Source organism: Glandiceps talaboti, chromosome 8 (assembly GCF_964340395.1).
Source record: "Glandiceps talaboti chromosome 8, keGlaTala1.1, whole genome shotgun sequence".
Classification (NCBI taxonomy): Eukaryota; Metazoa; Hemichordata; class Enteropneusta; family Spengelidae; genus Glandiceps; species Glandiceps talaboti.
The window spans coordinates 13302832-13318822 of record NC_135556.1 but is presented as its reverse complement, the minus strand read 5'-3'; the positions used below and the strand labels follow the sequence as shown (position 1 = coordinate 13318822).

General features: G+C 35.7%; 1 protein-coding gene across 1 annotated transcript; it reads right to left on the bottom strand.

Annotated features, from left to right (window-relative positions):
• Window positions 1–353: 353 nt before the first annotated feature.
• LOC144438674 (uncharacterized) lies at window positions 354–14285 on the bottom strand. Its single transcript, XM_078127816.1, has 12 exons — window positions 14157–14285; window positions 13027–13149; window positions 12440–12496; window positions 12006–12065; window positions 11323–11412; window positions 9776–10729; window positions 9195–9242; window positions 8108–8347; window positions 6823–6972; window positions 5920–5967; window positions 5230–5466; window positions 354–4352 (listed from the first exon to the last, which is right to left on the bottom strand). Exons 1-12 carry the CDS (start codon window positions 14260–14262, stop codon window positions 4027–4029), a joined length of 2439 nt encoding a protein of 812 aa, XP_077983942.1. The 5' UTR covers window positions 14263–14285; the 3' UTR covers window positions 354–4026.
• Window positions 14286–15991: the final 1706 nt, after the last annotated feature.

The window sequence follows — 15991 nt, the reverse complement described above, 5'->3', positions numbered from 1 at the left end:
AATAAATACATACATACATACATACATAAAATACATACATACATACATACATACATAAAATACATACATACATGCATACATACATACATACATACATACATAAAATACATACATACATACATACATACATACATAAATATATACATACATACATACATACATACACACACACATACACACAGACCACTGATGGAATAGAATTACATGTATAATTCATACAACTATCTTTCAATACAGATTTGTTCTACGAGACAATTTTTTTGTTATTTGAAAGCAGTAAACATGAAGACAGCACACAGACAGCAAATAGACAAGATGGGAGATTTATTTCAAAATTTACAAATCTAGCTGACAATGACACAACAAAATGAACCTATATATATACAGACGAAAATTATTTGTTCTTGCTTTGTTCTCCACACTACAATGTATTACCTGCTGAATTTAACACAGGCAGTTCAAAGTTATACTTCACGGCCATTATAAACTCCTGCAAGGGTTTGCCTTTTTTCTTCCGTATTTTCAAATTCCAATGTTTTCATACTTGAAACCGAGATGACAGAACATTTTCTTTTCAACTTTCATTCTCTAATAAATAATCTTTTATTTATACTGGATAGTTTCTTTTTAAGTATGTAAACATTTATCTCCCAAGAAGTCCAGTGAGGGTCATTACTCTTATAGAATATCATATTCATAACCGCTTGTGTAACTATCACATGTACAAGAGCTGACCAAAATATATGTTTTGACAAACTGAATATTTATTCAAAAATTGGCACTAGAATTCTTGAATAAAAATAAGTAGCATTATTTCAAAGAACATTTTCTGGAAATGCAATAACAAAACCAAATCCCCCCCCCCCCCAAAAAAAAAATAAAAAAAATAAAAAAAAATAAAAATTGTGGACACTAATTAATATATATCTCTGGGCTGTGTCCACAATATCAAATGACAGTAAATAATTAATGAAATTACGGCCAGCAGATTTGCTGGGTAAACTGGGTGAAGTACTAGACTTGTACTACCAAACCAGAGTGACTATAGAGTTTCATTTACCAATACGCAACAATTTTTTTTTTAATGTCTCACATGTTTTCCTCCAAATTACATAAACAAAATACAGAGGCTGATAGTGCACTTAACATACAAAATAACACAAATCAACATCACTGTCAGATGAAACAAGGAAGATTCAAACACAAAACTGTTAATTTGTGTTCACAGTGAGATAAAATGTAACATTTCATGTGCATGCATGCTATCAGTGCCTGAAACTCTAGTCACTCTGGTTTGGTAGTATGTATCATCACGATTATCATATTTAGAAACATCTTTACAAAACAGATACTGTATTACTTCTTTCCAATAGTTTGGTACAACTTTGTAAAAAGCACTTAAACGAAAAATAAACTCTTACTTAAATCGTTTATAAAATTATCTGAATATATATCGCCACTAACGTCATACGCTGACCTTTGTTTAAAATATCAAGCTGAAATTTTCTATTTTTTTTTAAAGACTGCTAAAGCACTGCTTAGTATTTGTCTGAGTAAATATAACACATACCGTGTAAATCTATTTGTATTACAGAATGTTCCTTGAAATGTGAATTATTTACACTACGCAATTTTTTTTTATTTTTTATTTTTTCTTTAAATTAAAGTGACTTTCTATACATTAGCCTAATTTAAAAGTTTTACTTCAGCTGTACACTAATGTATGCATGCATAGTTAAATACTAACCCTAAGTTTCACCTCAGCTGTACACTAATGTATGCATGCATAGTTTAATACTAACCCTAAGTTCCACCTCAGCTGTACACTAATGTATGCATGCATAGTTTAATACTAACCCTAAGTTAACTACACCGAATAGGGATACAAAATGCCATATTCTTGTTATCATAAAAACAATAGATTACACAGTTTGGCCACTAGGGGTGCTGTTTAAAGGCAGCGTTTTGACTAGAAGTGAGGGCCATGATAGATTGAGTTTTGCCAGGTTTGAGTAAATCGCCATTTGTCATTCTTTTGTGACAAAACTTGGATGCATCGTCAACTAGTCAAAACATCCTTCCAAGTTTGTTTCAGATCAAGTAATTTTGACGAACTGAAGGGGTTTTTTTTAGCCATATTTTGTTGACTGCTTCATGAATTGCCATATGATTTTAGACTTTTGAGAATTTTCTTAGTGAGGCTCCCTTTTTTGACACTTCTTTTGAAAATGACTGCAAAGTGGGTAACTGGGCTATGGCATATTGTTGCTAGACAACCACGCGATATTATGCACTTATTGCCTGGCTATGAGGGCACTACTAGAACTAGACATCTATCACCCTGAGGGCTGTTATCAATGCAGCACCTATAAAGGCCAGGCAATGTTTGTTTTTTTATAACACATCACATTCTAATACACATATTCTGTCAATAGTCAAAGCAAATCTCTGGTAGGACTCACATGCAATATGAATATTGCCCTAGGAAAATAGCATGTGACTAGTGTCCGCTGTATGCAAATTGAGGTCACTATGGGTCACTAGTCAATATCACATGACACAATCTAAACCAATCATGGAAGGCTGTATAAAAATGATGTGTTACAATACTCAATATGCATTATCATATCTTTAAATTCATCATGTTTTGACACTAACATAGTACTACATTTACAGAACTTAATAAGTACACTCTGTCACATGAGGGCTCCTGTCCCACTATTTCAAGCACACACCTAGTATTATTCTCCAATATTTTTCTTATTTTCTTATAAACATTACACCATAATAGGAACCTGATCTTTGGAGTTAATATTTACCAGGTTTAACTTACACTGTTCTTATTATTGCTAGGACACATTGACTGAATTCATTTATTACCCGACTCTTAAAAATAACAACTTTTTACGATGATTTTATGTCTGACAATTAGGAATTTGTTGGTTCAAAATGACACTCACATATCTTTGACTATGTATAGAGGGAGGGTCATCGTGTACCATCTAACACTCTAACAACGCAAGAAAACAACTGTAATAGCACAGAAGGCATGCACCAACATTAATTTTAGACTTGATTAGTCTAATCAAGGTTTGATGTAAGGCCTGAGAAAAAAAATTGCTTGGTTCCGGTTACCCAACCCCACTAGTTTTTTCACACCGACTCTAAACTTTTTGTTTAACGTATTTGATAAAAAAATAATAAAATCACAAAAATTGTGAAGTCTTGCAAGAAATAGCAGATGTGGAAACTGACATCAACTTAAAAAGACAATATAAAACTGTTCTTCCAATCTGTAATGGCTGTACATCTGATGAGAAGAAACCATTTGGAAAACAATGGAAAGCATAACTACCTGAACTAGACACTCACATAATTCTGAAAAATATATATATATATAAAATCTACCTACCCCACCTATTCTAAAATTGAGCATAATCGGAACCACACAATTTTTTTGTGAGGTGGAAGTATTTTCACATGAGTGGAAAGGTTTGATATAAACTCAGTTTGTGCAACAGTAAAGCTGCACTAGCTGTAACTGCAACATTTTTTTAAAAACTGTTTTGTTAGATTTAATAACTTAAATCATAATATTGTACATCTTGTAAAGTACTGAATCATCTGTGGGTAAACATATTTGTGTAGCAGAACACATAGTATGATACAATATATCCAATCAAACTGAATTTTGGGTCCACACCAAAATATCTGCATCCCAATGAATCTCGATTTCAACTTTAATACTACTACACTACTTATAGATAAAATTTACCTCTAATTAACTAATTTTTGGTATTTTAATAATTTTCTGTGAATATATTTTTGATGTGGAATTGAAAAAATAATACTCCGGTTACAGCTAGTATAACTTTTTAAACATCAACAACTGATATTTCTTTCAAAGTGTTAAAAGTATTTCAAATGTACAAAGGCACATATATGGTGTCTATAAATGATATTACAATTATCTGATGAATTTGTCTCTCCCACACAGCATCTTGGGAACCATCTAGTGGGCTATTTTCAGACTTCATCATAGAAAATCTGACAAGCAGAGCAGGTCTGATGCCATTGCTTTATAACCTCTATCGCATCCACATGTTTAGCTTTCATCAGGGCAGCAAGGATTTCAACCAATTTCAAATTTGGCTTTTGCGACTTTACTTGATCAAACACTTTTCTGGCAGCAACTTCTCGAGATGTTGCAATGTAGTAGTTCAGATCACAATTTAGAAGACCTAATGTGCCACCGACCAGACGTACGGAATCTTGATATGTTGAAATCAGCTTATTAATTTCACACATAACCCCTTGGTTGTTCAGTAAATCTTCAATGGTCTTGTTGCATTCTGTAAATTTAATGAGACACTTAAATTGAGTGCTGCCATGTTAACCTAAGAACTTCCGAATATAGACATGTGAATAATCAATATATAGATCACAACTATCCTTGAAACTACAACTTTTCACATTCATACACAACTCTCAAGTTAGACAGAATTAATGCCATACGTTATTTATCAGAAAAACAAAAGAATTTATACTCTGATCACTAGAGTGCTGTTTGGAAGCAGCTATTGGACCAGTTGAGTAATGTAGCCTTCTTTGAAACAAACCATAATTTCGAATGTTAGCATTTGTCATCCAGTCAAAACACTCAACTATTATTGTTTCCAATAACACAATTGTTAGGAACTTGAGGAGTTTGCTTTTAACCACATTTTGTCTACTTCTTCGAATCATATACTTGCATCATGTCATTTTAGCTCCCACTTGCCCTTGATTTCTTTCTATGAAATCCAACACATGATCAGAATGGTACTATTACTGTATTAGACACTTGAATGAACTGACTGTCAACTATAATACATCGTAAAAAATTTCATAACTCTTAAGTTTACTATTTATTTTATGTGTCTCTCACTGTGTGTAAAAATGCAGTATATATTGAAATAATGTTTAAATGCAGGCGTGTGCGTACAAATACACACACACACACACACACACACACACACACACATGCACAAAAACTCACACACACATATAACCACACACTAACATACATCTACACGCACACACACATCCACACCACACACACATCCACACCACACACACATCACCACACTACACTCACACACACCTTCGTACACTGTGACACATACACACACATACACCCCCCCCCACACACACACACACATTCTAGATCTGTTGAAAGGCAAGACATACCATGCACTTCAATACTGAAAGTGTTGTATAATGCATAGCCATCAGACTGTGTGATCACAATACTGTAGAGACCTGCATCACTTCTTGTAAAGGATGGAAGTGTAAACTTTGTTCCACGGAGATGTTTACGTAGAACTTCCATTGTGTCTGGGTTTCTTGTTTCTGCACTAATCTCAACATCAATTGGTTGTATGTCATCCTTGATTTCACAGCTGAAACTCACTCTGTCATGTAGACCTTTAGTAGTGAGAAAACAGTCAGTTTAATTAGTAAGTAAGTTTAGTAAATAAGTATCGTCAGGAGGTAGGTAGGTGGGATGGGTTGGTGGATGGATGGATGGATGGATGGTTGGGTGGGTGGGTGGGTGGGTGGGTGGGTGCATGGATGGTTGGATTGGTGGGTAGGTGGATGGATGGATGGATGGATGGATGGATGGATGGTTGGGCGGGTGGATGGGTAGGTAGGTAGGTAGGTGGGATATGGGTAGGATGGGTGGGTTGATGGGAGATGGATGGATGGATGGGTAGGTGGGTGGGTGAGATGGGTTGTTGGGTGGGATGAGTGGGTTGGTGGGCGGGTGGATCGATGGTTGGGTGGGTGGATGGGTAGGTTACAAGGTAGGTAAAGCAAGTATAGTAAGTTTAGTAGATGGGTGTAGTAAAGAGTGGATTGAAGTATTTAAATACATACCTTGAATCAAGGGATATGGACGTACGACAAGTTTACATTTCTCAGAATCTGTTAAGAAAAAAACAACACAATATACAGTAAGTTATTCATTAAATGATTTCAATAACAGCATGGATACATTTTAATCATATTGACAGGACAACCTTGCATTTCTTCGATATTTTTGTCTGTCAGTATTAGCATTGATCACCAGACTGGCTTGTGGCTACATTAGTGTGTAAATCACTGAAATGTACATGATTTTCCTTCAAGCTTGCTTTTAGTCCTGTATTGTCTTTCCACTTTACTTTCAAATTTAAACTTATGAAAGTGTTTTCTCTCTGTTTATCTCTTCTCCTCAAAAGAACAATTAGGCTATATCATACAAAAACGAACATGATTTCCAAAACCATTTCTTTTCAGTGGTTTTTGTCATAAGTGGTGTGTATACATGTGAAGTCGTATCGGTCAAATGATCAGTGGCCAGCTTGGAATCTGTCAAAAGCTATTGGTTCAAGCCTTGCCACTGCCGTTTGTTCCTGAATAGCTAAAGTCCTTGGGCAACAATTGTGCCTCAGTCAAACCATCTGAATAATCAGGGACCTGGTAGGATAGCGGTTGCAATGTGAGTGTTTTAATCCTATGCGCTTATAGAGGCTGCAATGGATTGTATGCTCACCCTGCAGGGAGCTGAGGGTGGTCATATAGGATAGGGCTGTTGTGCTGTCTGTGCCAGGGGTAATAACTATACAGTGCTATGATCACAACATACACTGTGGAAGGTGCTTTTAATTATAAATGTGTACTTATACTCTGATTATTGGTACAATTTATACAGTTAGTTTTAAGATATCATAGTTGATATTTATGTTATAGTTGAAAGGTAGTATCTCGGTTATTTGCTGTAAGACAAAAAATACTAACCATACACGCCAATAGATCCTGTCTCAGTTTTCACCACACTGAACTGACTCGGAGCTTTGCCTTGAGTTGCATCTTGAGTTGCATCTAATAGTCTGGTCTTGTTAGCTTTTTGGGTCTTTTTAATTTTCTTTTCAGAACTTATTCTCTCACCTACAAATGCCACCAAGGCAAGCAAAAATAAATAAAGGTGAGAATTCTGTGTTACAGTGTTACTGAGATTATCAGAGATAATTTAAAGTCATACAATATAGATCCTCAGATGAACATATACAATTACATTAAAACGTCTCTCCACATTCATGTTGACATAGTATAGCAACAAAATGAATATCACATTACACCATGACCAAATTATGATTGCATACATACATAGTACATACATACATACATACATACATACATACATACATACATACGTATGTACATACATGTGTGTACGTACGTGCGCATTCACACGCACCCACCCACACATGCACCCATGTACACAGACACATGCGCATGTACGCGCTTGCACGCCTGCATGCACACACACGCATGCATGCACGCACATGCGCACACACACACACACACACACACACACACACACACACACACACACATACACACACACACACACTCACACTCACACATGCACACACACACACACACACACACACACACACACACACACACACAGAGGCACATGCAGTCATAGACATACACATGCACAAAAAATTCCTGCTTGGACTGTGATAAATGGGAGTGCGGAAGTAATGAGTAGAACAGTCTTGATAGATAAATTATAGTAATAATAATGTTGGTTTATACATATACTGCTTTCCCACTTTGTGCTCAATGCGCTTTACAATTAGAATAAATTCAGCATTGAATTTATTTATTAGGACTGTCCTACTCATTACTTTTGCACTCTGACACACACACACACACACACACACACACACACACACACACACACACACACACACACACACACACACACACACACACACAGGCACATGCACTCATAGACATACATACATACATACATACACACACACATACATACATACATACATACATACATACATACATACATACATACATACATATATATATACATACATACATACATTCATACATACACATACATTATGCATGCATGTATGCATTTGCATAAATGCACACACACAGACACACACACACATGTATACGCACGCATGCACATGGCACACACACACATACACACACAACCTCCACACACACACATAGTATACGCATGGTGAATGTGTAAATATGATGCACTCACCAGGAAGAACTTCAAGGTAGATTTGTCCAGACAAGTCAAAGCCATCTGCATTGTGAGGTTTGACAGTCACCACACAGTGATAGATACCTCTATGATGTAGGCCTATGTATGGAATCTCACATTCATAGCCTTGGAATGTTAGTAAAGGTTCTTTCGACTCGCTACTACTCTGTGTCCACAATATACTCTTTATCATCCCAATGTCCTGTCTGGGTATGACGGTGAACTTCACCTTCTCTCCTGATTTCAAACAAAAGGCATTTCAATAAAAATAGTAAACATTATAGAGGGAAACATTTAGTGACATAAATGTCAATACAAATACATAGTTTTACATCATAAAATATTAGATTCTCATCATTGCTTAAAGTTACCATATGGATGAGGATTATGATTTTTCATTTACAAAACAATTTTACCATAGCTTCCAACTTAAAAAATCAATGTGAGACAACATAAGCCAAGTCTGTGTTGGTTACTTAATACATTGCAAAAAGATAAAAATAGTAAAATATCTTTAAAATGTTTGTTTTTGAACATTTTACATATCTATTTATCTTCTACAATTTATTGACAAGGACTTGGCATACGCTGTTTCACATTTATTTTTCAGGTAGGAAGCCATGATGATAAAATTGTTTTGTACCCTATCCTCATCCATATGGCCACTTTAAACAATTTCTAAGAGAAATTTGTAAATTTGACCCAAGACTGGCAATGTATAAGAGATGTAGGGGGAGGGTAGAAGAAGAGAGGGTGGAGGGGAAAGACTATCTGATAACTATCATATTGTGATCAATTGTATTGATACCATCAAAGACAACAGTGATCCACAATTAACTTCTCGACTAATACAAAAGTGACTGATTTTTTTACTTCGTTGTAATCATAAGATTTCAAAATGGTTATAGCTGGTTATCATAGGTTATTAACACAAACTTTTGATTTGGTTCTTTCTTCAGCTTTCCCATACATGGAATTATCTTAACCTACCAAATTTGCATGATTACTTCAAGCCTACAACTGATTAGAACAACTGATTAGAATTTGACAATGTGATGTTCATGAAAACCCAAATTACTGTTACCTTCATGTGGTGGGTATGGAGTGATCTTCAACGTCATCTGATTACTTTCTGTAAGAAAAAAAAGAAGTAGATAAGCTAAACTTTGATATTACTTTAAGCCAAATTCAATATGTTGATTGGAATCTAGGATGGGTGTATAACACAACTAGTTACACTGAAATAAAGCACTTTCTCTATGTGCTACACTCGTTTATAGCATTCATATCAAGTGTAAAAGTATACTGTGCAAATATATATTTTTTTTACAAGCCTAGCATGTGAGCTTTCTAATTTGGTCAATTAGCAAATGAAACAGTACACTTTTACACTTGATATGGATGCTATAAATGATGGTGGCACATACAGAAAATGCTTTACTTTGGTGTTATGGGTTGTAGTCCTGCCCGAATACAATGAGTACTAAAATTGGCTAGAATCTTCGACTAGATTTGCACCTCGGTGGTCTTCTTTTTTTTTCTTTCTTTTTTTTTTTAATTTGTTCTCTCAAGATTAATTATTACAGGCACATACCAATTAAGGTAAAAGTGTTAAAATGACAAACTCTTTTTCTTTGATACAAGTGGGTATAAATGAATTCTCACCTAATATGGCCTCGGGTCCTAAGGGCGTTCTGATGATACGATCAGGCTGCCATTGCATCATCTGTTGCTTTTCAGTCAGGGGCTTCATCTCTATATGATTGCCGTCATCAGGTAGAGATGCAGTGGTCATGCGAGGACTTTTCTTGGCTGGAACATCATCGACATTGGTATACCGTGATACACTGTTCTTCTTTGGTATGGCTCCTTTGCTACTACTGTGAACAGTGGAGTGAATATTAGTTGGTGGTTCATCCCCACGGCTGACAGTGATTGGTGGTGTGTCTCCATGGCTACAGACAGTGTCTCTAGCATTGGTTACTGGTTCATTGTCATGGCTAAGTACATTGTCTCTAGTACTGATTGGTGGCTTGTCTCCATGGCTATGGACAGTGTCTCTACCATTGGTTGCTGGTTTATTGCCATGGTTATAGACAATGTCTCTAGCAGTAGTTTCTGGTTCATCACCATCCCGCTTCATCCAGGGATTAGCATCATTGTAATTTCCACCACTGTCTTTCAGAATCTTAGCACTACCTCTGTCACCTTCTAACTTTGTATCAACCATGTCAGTTCTTCTGCTGAAAACGTCAACAGATGTTGCATCCATACTGCTGCTGCTGGAAGAGGCTGAAGACGAGTTTGTTGCTACTGGTGATTCTTGAGGTTGCCATGGCGATGGCAGTGTTTCTGGACAGTCAGCTGGTTGATGTACATCTGCAGTAATAGTGATACTGTTACTGGACGACATGCTTGGTGGTGGTGGTTGTGGTGGTGGAGTTGTAGGCTGTAATGGTTCTTGCCCGGAGTTAGCTGAAATAGACAACTCCTGTTCACCTAATGAACCATGCATAGTTCCACTTTCTGGCAAAGGTACAGGTTTTATTGGTGCCTCATCATTGATGTCATCAAGGTACGGAGTTGCTCTCAATGGTGTCAGTTCAAGTGTCTTCCGAACTAGGAGAAACAAAGGATACAAGAGAAATCCTTACTTTATGATAGTTTTCAATTCATACTCCAAAGCGTCATTCATGTATATCAGCTATGAAGAATGTTGGATCGTAGTGATCAATTCACATTATTCAAGAAATGCTAAATTTGCCAAGTCATGATCATTGGGTCAATAGTTTGGGTGGCTGGAATTTCATCCACACAGGTGGTTTGATCTGAGTTGATCTGAGCTTAAAGAGGAATATCATTGAAGGAAATAAAGATATTTACATATTAAACTTTTAGTAGTACACCATGTACCATTGCATCATGGGTCTTAGCAGACACTGATACTTGTTAGATGCACTCTGAATATTCATGACTCCTAAGAGCTTATTTCTTTCAGATTAATGTGAGCATGGATTTGTAAACAGACAAAAAACTCACAAACCTTGGTAAGTACAAATTTGCAGGTAGACACCAAACTCGTGTACATTGGTAACGTTTAAATATGACAGACAAGAAACTTGCATACTTCGATGTGTATAAGTATGTAAACTGACAAGAAACTCACAAATTTGTAAAAAAAAAAAAAAAAAAAAAAAAAAAAAGTCACCCACCTTGGTGGTTATGGTTAGGCTGTATTACTTTGATTTCATCTGCTTCTCCATAGCTAGTTGTTTCAAATCCGCTATCTGGTAAAGATGGTACTGATGATGGAGTAAGGAATTACACAAAACATAAATCACATTATTGTACACTATAACTCAATGTATCTACATCTTTGACATACAACAGAGTCCCTGGCTTTCATCTCTGTGCACTTTCACAAAGTGATGACATGTTTAGTAAAGTATAGTAACCTGGACATTGTTGGTCAAACTTGTTTACTTTGTATGTAAATCAGTGAGTGTTTACTTTGTATGTACAATGTTTAGTAGTGAATTATCATGTTAGACTACCAGATTGCTCTTTATGGTGTATGCAAATCATTTACAATTTAGCAGTGAATTTAGCATATTACTTAGATGTGGCAGATGGCTGGTTTGATGTAAACGAGTCTGATGAATTTACATATACTATAAAAGGGACAATGTGGCCAGTTCTGGACACCACAGCATCAATTTGTCTGTGATGGGACAACAATTAGACTGTTATAGTATTATAATGTTGGAATCTTGTACATGTATGTGTGAAGAAATTCTGAAATTTTTCATTGCTTACAAGCTAAACACTGTACCCTGACTGTGAATTATATTTTGTTGAAAGTACATTTTGTCAAAGTTCAACCATGCCTACTTACCAGAAAAACTTGTTGACGAGTTTTCTCCCCCCAATAATGGTTTTCTATCTGTTCCATTCTCTAAAACAAAGAGTATACATCCACACTTAGTGATGTTTTTATGGACAGGATAAAAAGTAGAAAACACAAGTATGTTTTACAATGTGATATTGGTTCAGAAAGGAACATTTGTTGAGCCCACTGACATTCAGCACAGCCTTTCATTTTTAAAACTTTTTTAATCAATACAAAATGACAGTCATGGTAGGGGAAAAGCAAGAACAAAATCCCCACATGATTGTTCTAAGCTGTAGCTGGTACAAACTGGCAACAAAGTGTAAATTTCATATAGTTAGTACTAACACAGCCATACAAATACTGATAAAGAATCTCAAAACATATACATTCCTTCTTTTGAAATTATCTTTTTCTGAATTATTTGGCCTGCCACTTACCATCAAAAATCATGTCTGCCTTTTTCTCAGATTCTGCGATTTCTTCCTTCTTTGAGTCTGTATCATGAAAGTACAATTATTATTCTAGTAACGTTGTTATTTATAAAAGTTTGATATGAGGAAATTGGGATCAAAAACAACACATGACCTGGAAGAAAGAGCAAAATATACATAACAAATATTATTACATTATAATTTATGTACTTGGTCCAGTGACATGCTCCAGCATGCGCACATACCGAGTAGTATTTTATCTGCACTGCAGTGCAATACTGAAAATATTTATACTGCATACCTGTATGCAAATGATATGCAAATGTGTGTACAATCGTTGTACAGAAAATAGTGGGATCACACAGTATGATTTTCATGAAATTTGGTTCGGATAAACATATTTTAGTAATAATAACAGAAGACCATCATGATGTACAAGTGCCAGTGTGGGTACTAGGGTATTTGCACTCTTACTTGCTGTGTTTTCTGGTGCACTTTCACTCACCGCAGAGAACACTGCTAGCACTCGAGCAAATACCCCAAGTATGCCACACTTACATTCATGTGTCATAGAATTCTGCCATATCATTTACCTTGCTTAGAGTTTCTCCTTCTCTTCCATATACATCTACATACAAGAAATATTACTATCAGCACTAAAACACCAACGGCCACACCTGCAATGATTTTGTACGATAACCACTCATCCTGGCCTCCTAAGAATACAAATATCAGAGGAAATTACTTTTATGATCCATCTTATCAAAAAAATGATTATCAATAAAATATGCAACTTACAAGATTCAAGTCACAAGTTCAATGTGCCTAATAACCAGATAGTTAGTTTTCCCATTTTGCAATAATTTTCATGTACACTGTGTACATCACTACAGCATGATAGCGCATTTTATCATAAATTGTTGTTTCAGCTAAATAGGCTTCTGTTTCAAGTATTATTCCCATCAGCCACTGTTCTTTAAGTTAGTACATAAACTGAGTTTAGACATTTTGGGCATATTTTGTCCTGTATATTTTATAACTAAAGTCACTTGCAGTATTCTGCTTACTGCAAAGCATACCTAACCATCACTTGCAATTGACTGAACTGAAGCCTGGTATACAGATACATCTCATAAATGATCTGATGTAATTTATACATAAAATATAATTTATATATAAAAAAATAATAATCATGTTTATTCACCAATATGTTAAAATTAACCTTAAAATAGATACATAATTATGCAGAATACAAATGCAAAAGGGATCAAAGAAATAGCAAAGCTAGTCAAGCTTGTATCCCTTAGTGACTAACAAACATACTGATACTTGTAGGTGTATCAACTATCATATAATATTCCAGATTGCCATAGGAACTATCACAAATAAGAGACATTGAAAACAATTGAAAAAATGACAAAGCACAACAAACAACGATGGAACAGGAAATTTCTAGTATGCAATCAACTATTCTAACAATATCAGAAGATAACTGTAATGTCACAGAATGCATGCATTGACAATAACTCTATACTAAATACATGTAGTTACACTAGAGTTAAAAGTTTATAACTCACAGCTTGTTTGTGTATACATGATGTTGTCAACAATGACTAATACTATTATAATCTATTTAAATATGCATTACATGAATATAATTCAAACTTAACTTTGACAGCATTTAACTATGAGTCATTTATTTTGCAAAGAGTTGTTGTCTTACCTGGTGAGGTAGATGGTGTAGAAGTACTGGTATCTATTGCCACTGATGTTGAGTTCTGCACTGTACTGTTGCCATCAATACCAGTGACGTCACGAGATGTAGACATAGGCTGGGGTGTTGTTGTTGTTGTTGTTGTTGTTGTTGTTGTTGTTGTTGTTGCTGTTGTTGTTGTTGGTATCCTTGAAGCTTGTTCACATTTATTATACATAGTACGACAAAAGTAGCGCTTTGTTTGATTGCTATGCCTATACCACCATTGATTGACTGGTTGCTTCTCACAATAACTCATATAATCCTTGTCAGTAGTCGAGTCCAAGTCACAAAGACAGCATACTGCCTCACATACTCCTACCCCAAAGTCACAGTAACTGTAAAAACACAATGTCAACAGTGTACCGATTACAATGGAAAACACAAAAACTAAAAGTTACACTGTTGTTGCAAGTACATTACAACAGCAGTGAGAAATAGTGCTGCCTTAATTATGCAGATATAATCACACTGTAGTGTAAATGCATGGGTGACTAGTTTTTGTCAAAGGTTGTATAAAGCAGGAAAAAAAACATTTGCTGCCAAGCCTCTGAAATCGTGTCAAGAATATTTGTGAAGCTCAGTCAAACAATTTTGTGTAAGTTTTTAGCTGAGAGGAGAATTATGACAAATCTCACTTGTTATATCTATATTAAACAGCAAAAGTTTGACTTAGTGGACAGTTTGGCTTGACCCTTGAACTTAGTCAACACTACCACTAATGACTAACACATAGATATCAAATCTGGTTTCTGTATTTATTACTAAACAAACAAATAACAATTAAAGGAGCTCCAAATGAGTGATATGGGATAAAATGAAATTCGGTAATAGTAAAATTCAATATAAATTCAATTGCTGTTACACTGCGCAATATGAAAAGACAGTTTACGAGACAATTCCCATTCACAAGTTTGTCATGATGATGGATGAGGTGATGACTGTACTTCCTCTATCCTCCACTGGCTGTTATGGGGACGACAAGACACCCGTAACGCAACTCCGACAGTCTCAAGTTTGTCCTACACTCAAACAGGGATATGGATTTCCATACACAAACTTTCACTCACTACAACAATACTCCAATTTCAAACCAAAATACATGGAACACATCCAGCAGTGCTATTGTAAAAAAGTCAACCTCTACAACTTCCGGTTAACTTTAGAAGGTAGTGCTGCATCCAGTGGGGGCCATATTGGATTTTGTTGTTAAACCTAAGTCAACTCATTACTGGGACAAGCCATTAGCCAAGCAAGTGGACTTGTTATCAAAGAGTACCAATATTTACACATGTGATGATGGGCTCTTACATAACACAAGTAAACAGCTGTAAAAGTGTAGTTCACATCGTAAGATCATTTCTAAGGAGTGAGTCAATTGAGGCAAACCTTATCTCCGTCTTATATCAGTTGTTATCAATTTATTAGGCTATTATAAGTAACGCTACAAACAGCTTTAGAGATGCAAACAACTTTTATGACACCCGTTTTCGCCAGGCAAGCCCGCAGGTTTGTTGCACTTGGACCGCTAATGGTTTGTGACTGTCATGTGTCGCAGTCACCAGGTTTACCTGATTTCTCTCACTATATATCTGTTACCAGGAATCCCTAACCAAATTGTAGACTAAATTAAGATAACTAAATAACTTACTTTTCTTTCTGACATTTTTCATATCCACATTCATCATCATCAGACGATGACATGACAAGTGGGTTTAATGGGACATCAGCATCCTGGAGAAAAATTAATAAAACACGTTGACATTCCAGTAAAGTTAAAGGGGAACACCACTCCAAGAAATGCA

Excerpts from the sequence above, each read along its gene's own strand:
- LOC144438674 (XM_078127816.1), bottom strand. The coding sequence starts at position 14,262 with ATGTCTACATCTCGTGACGTCACTGGTATTGATGGCAACAGTACAGTG. Across the intron at positions 10,730-11,322 it reads GCCTAACCATAACCACCAAG|TTCGGAAGACACTTGAACTG; the intron begins GTGGGTGACTTT and ends TGTTTCTCCTAG. Across the intron at positions 6,973-8,107 it reads CTACCTTGAAGTTCTTCCTG|GTGAGAGAATAAGTTCTGAA; the intron begins GTGAGTGCATCA and ends TGGCATTTGTAG.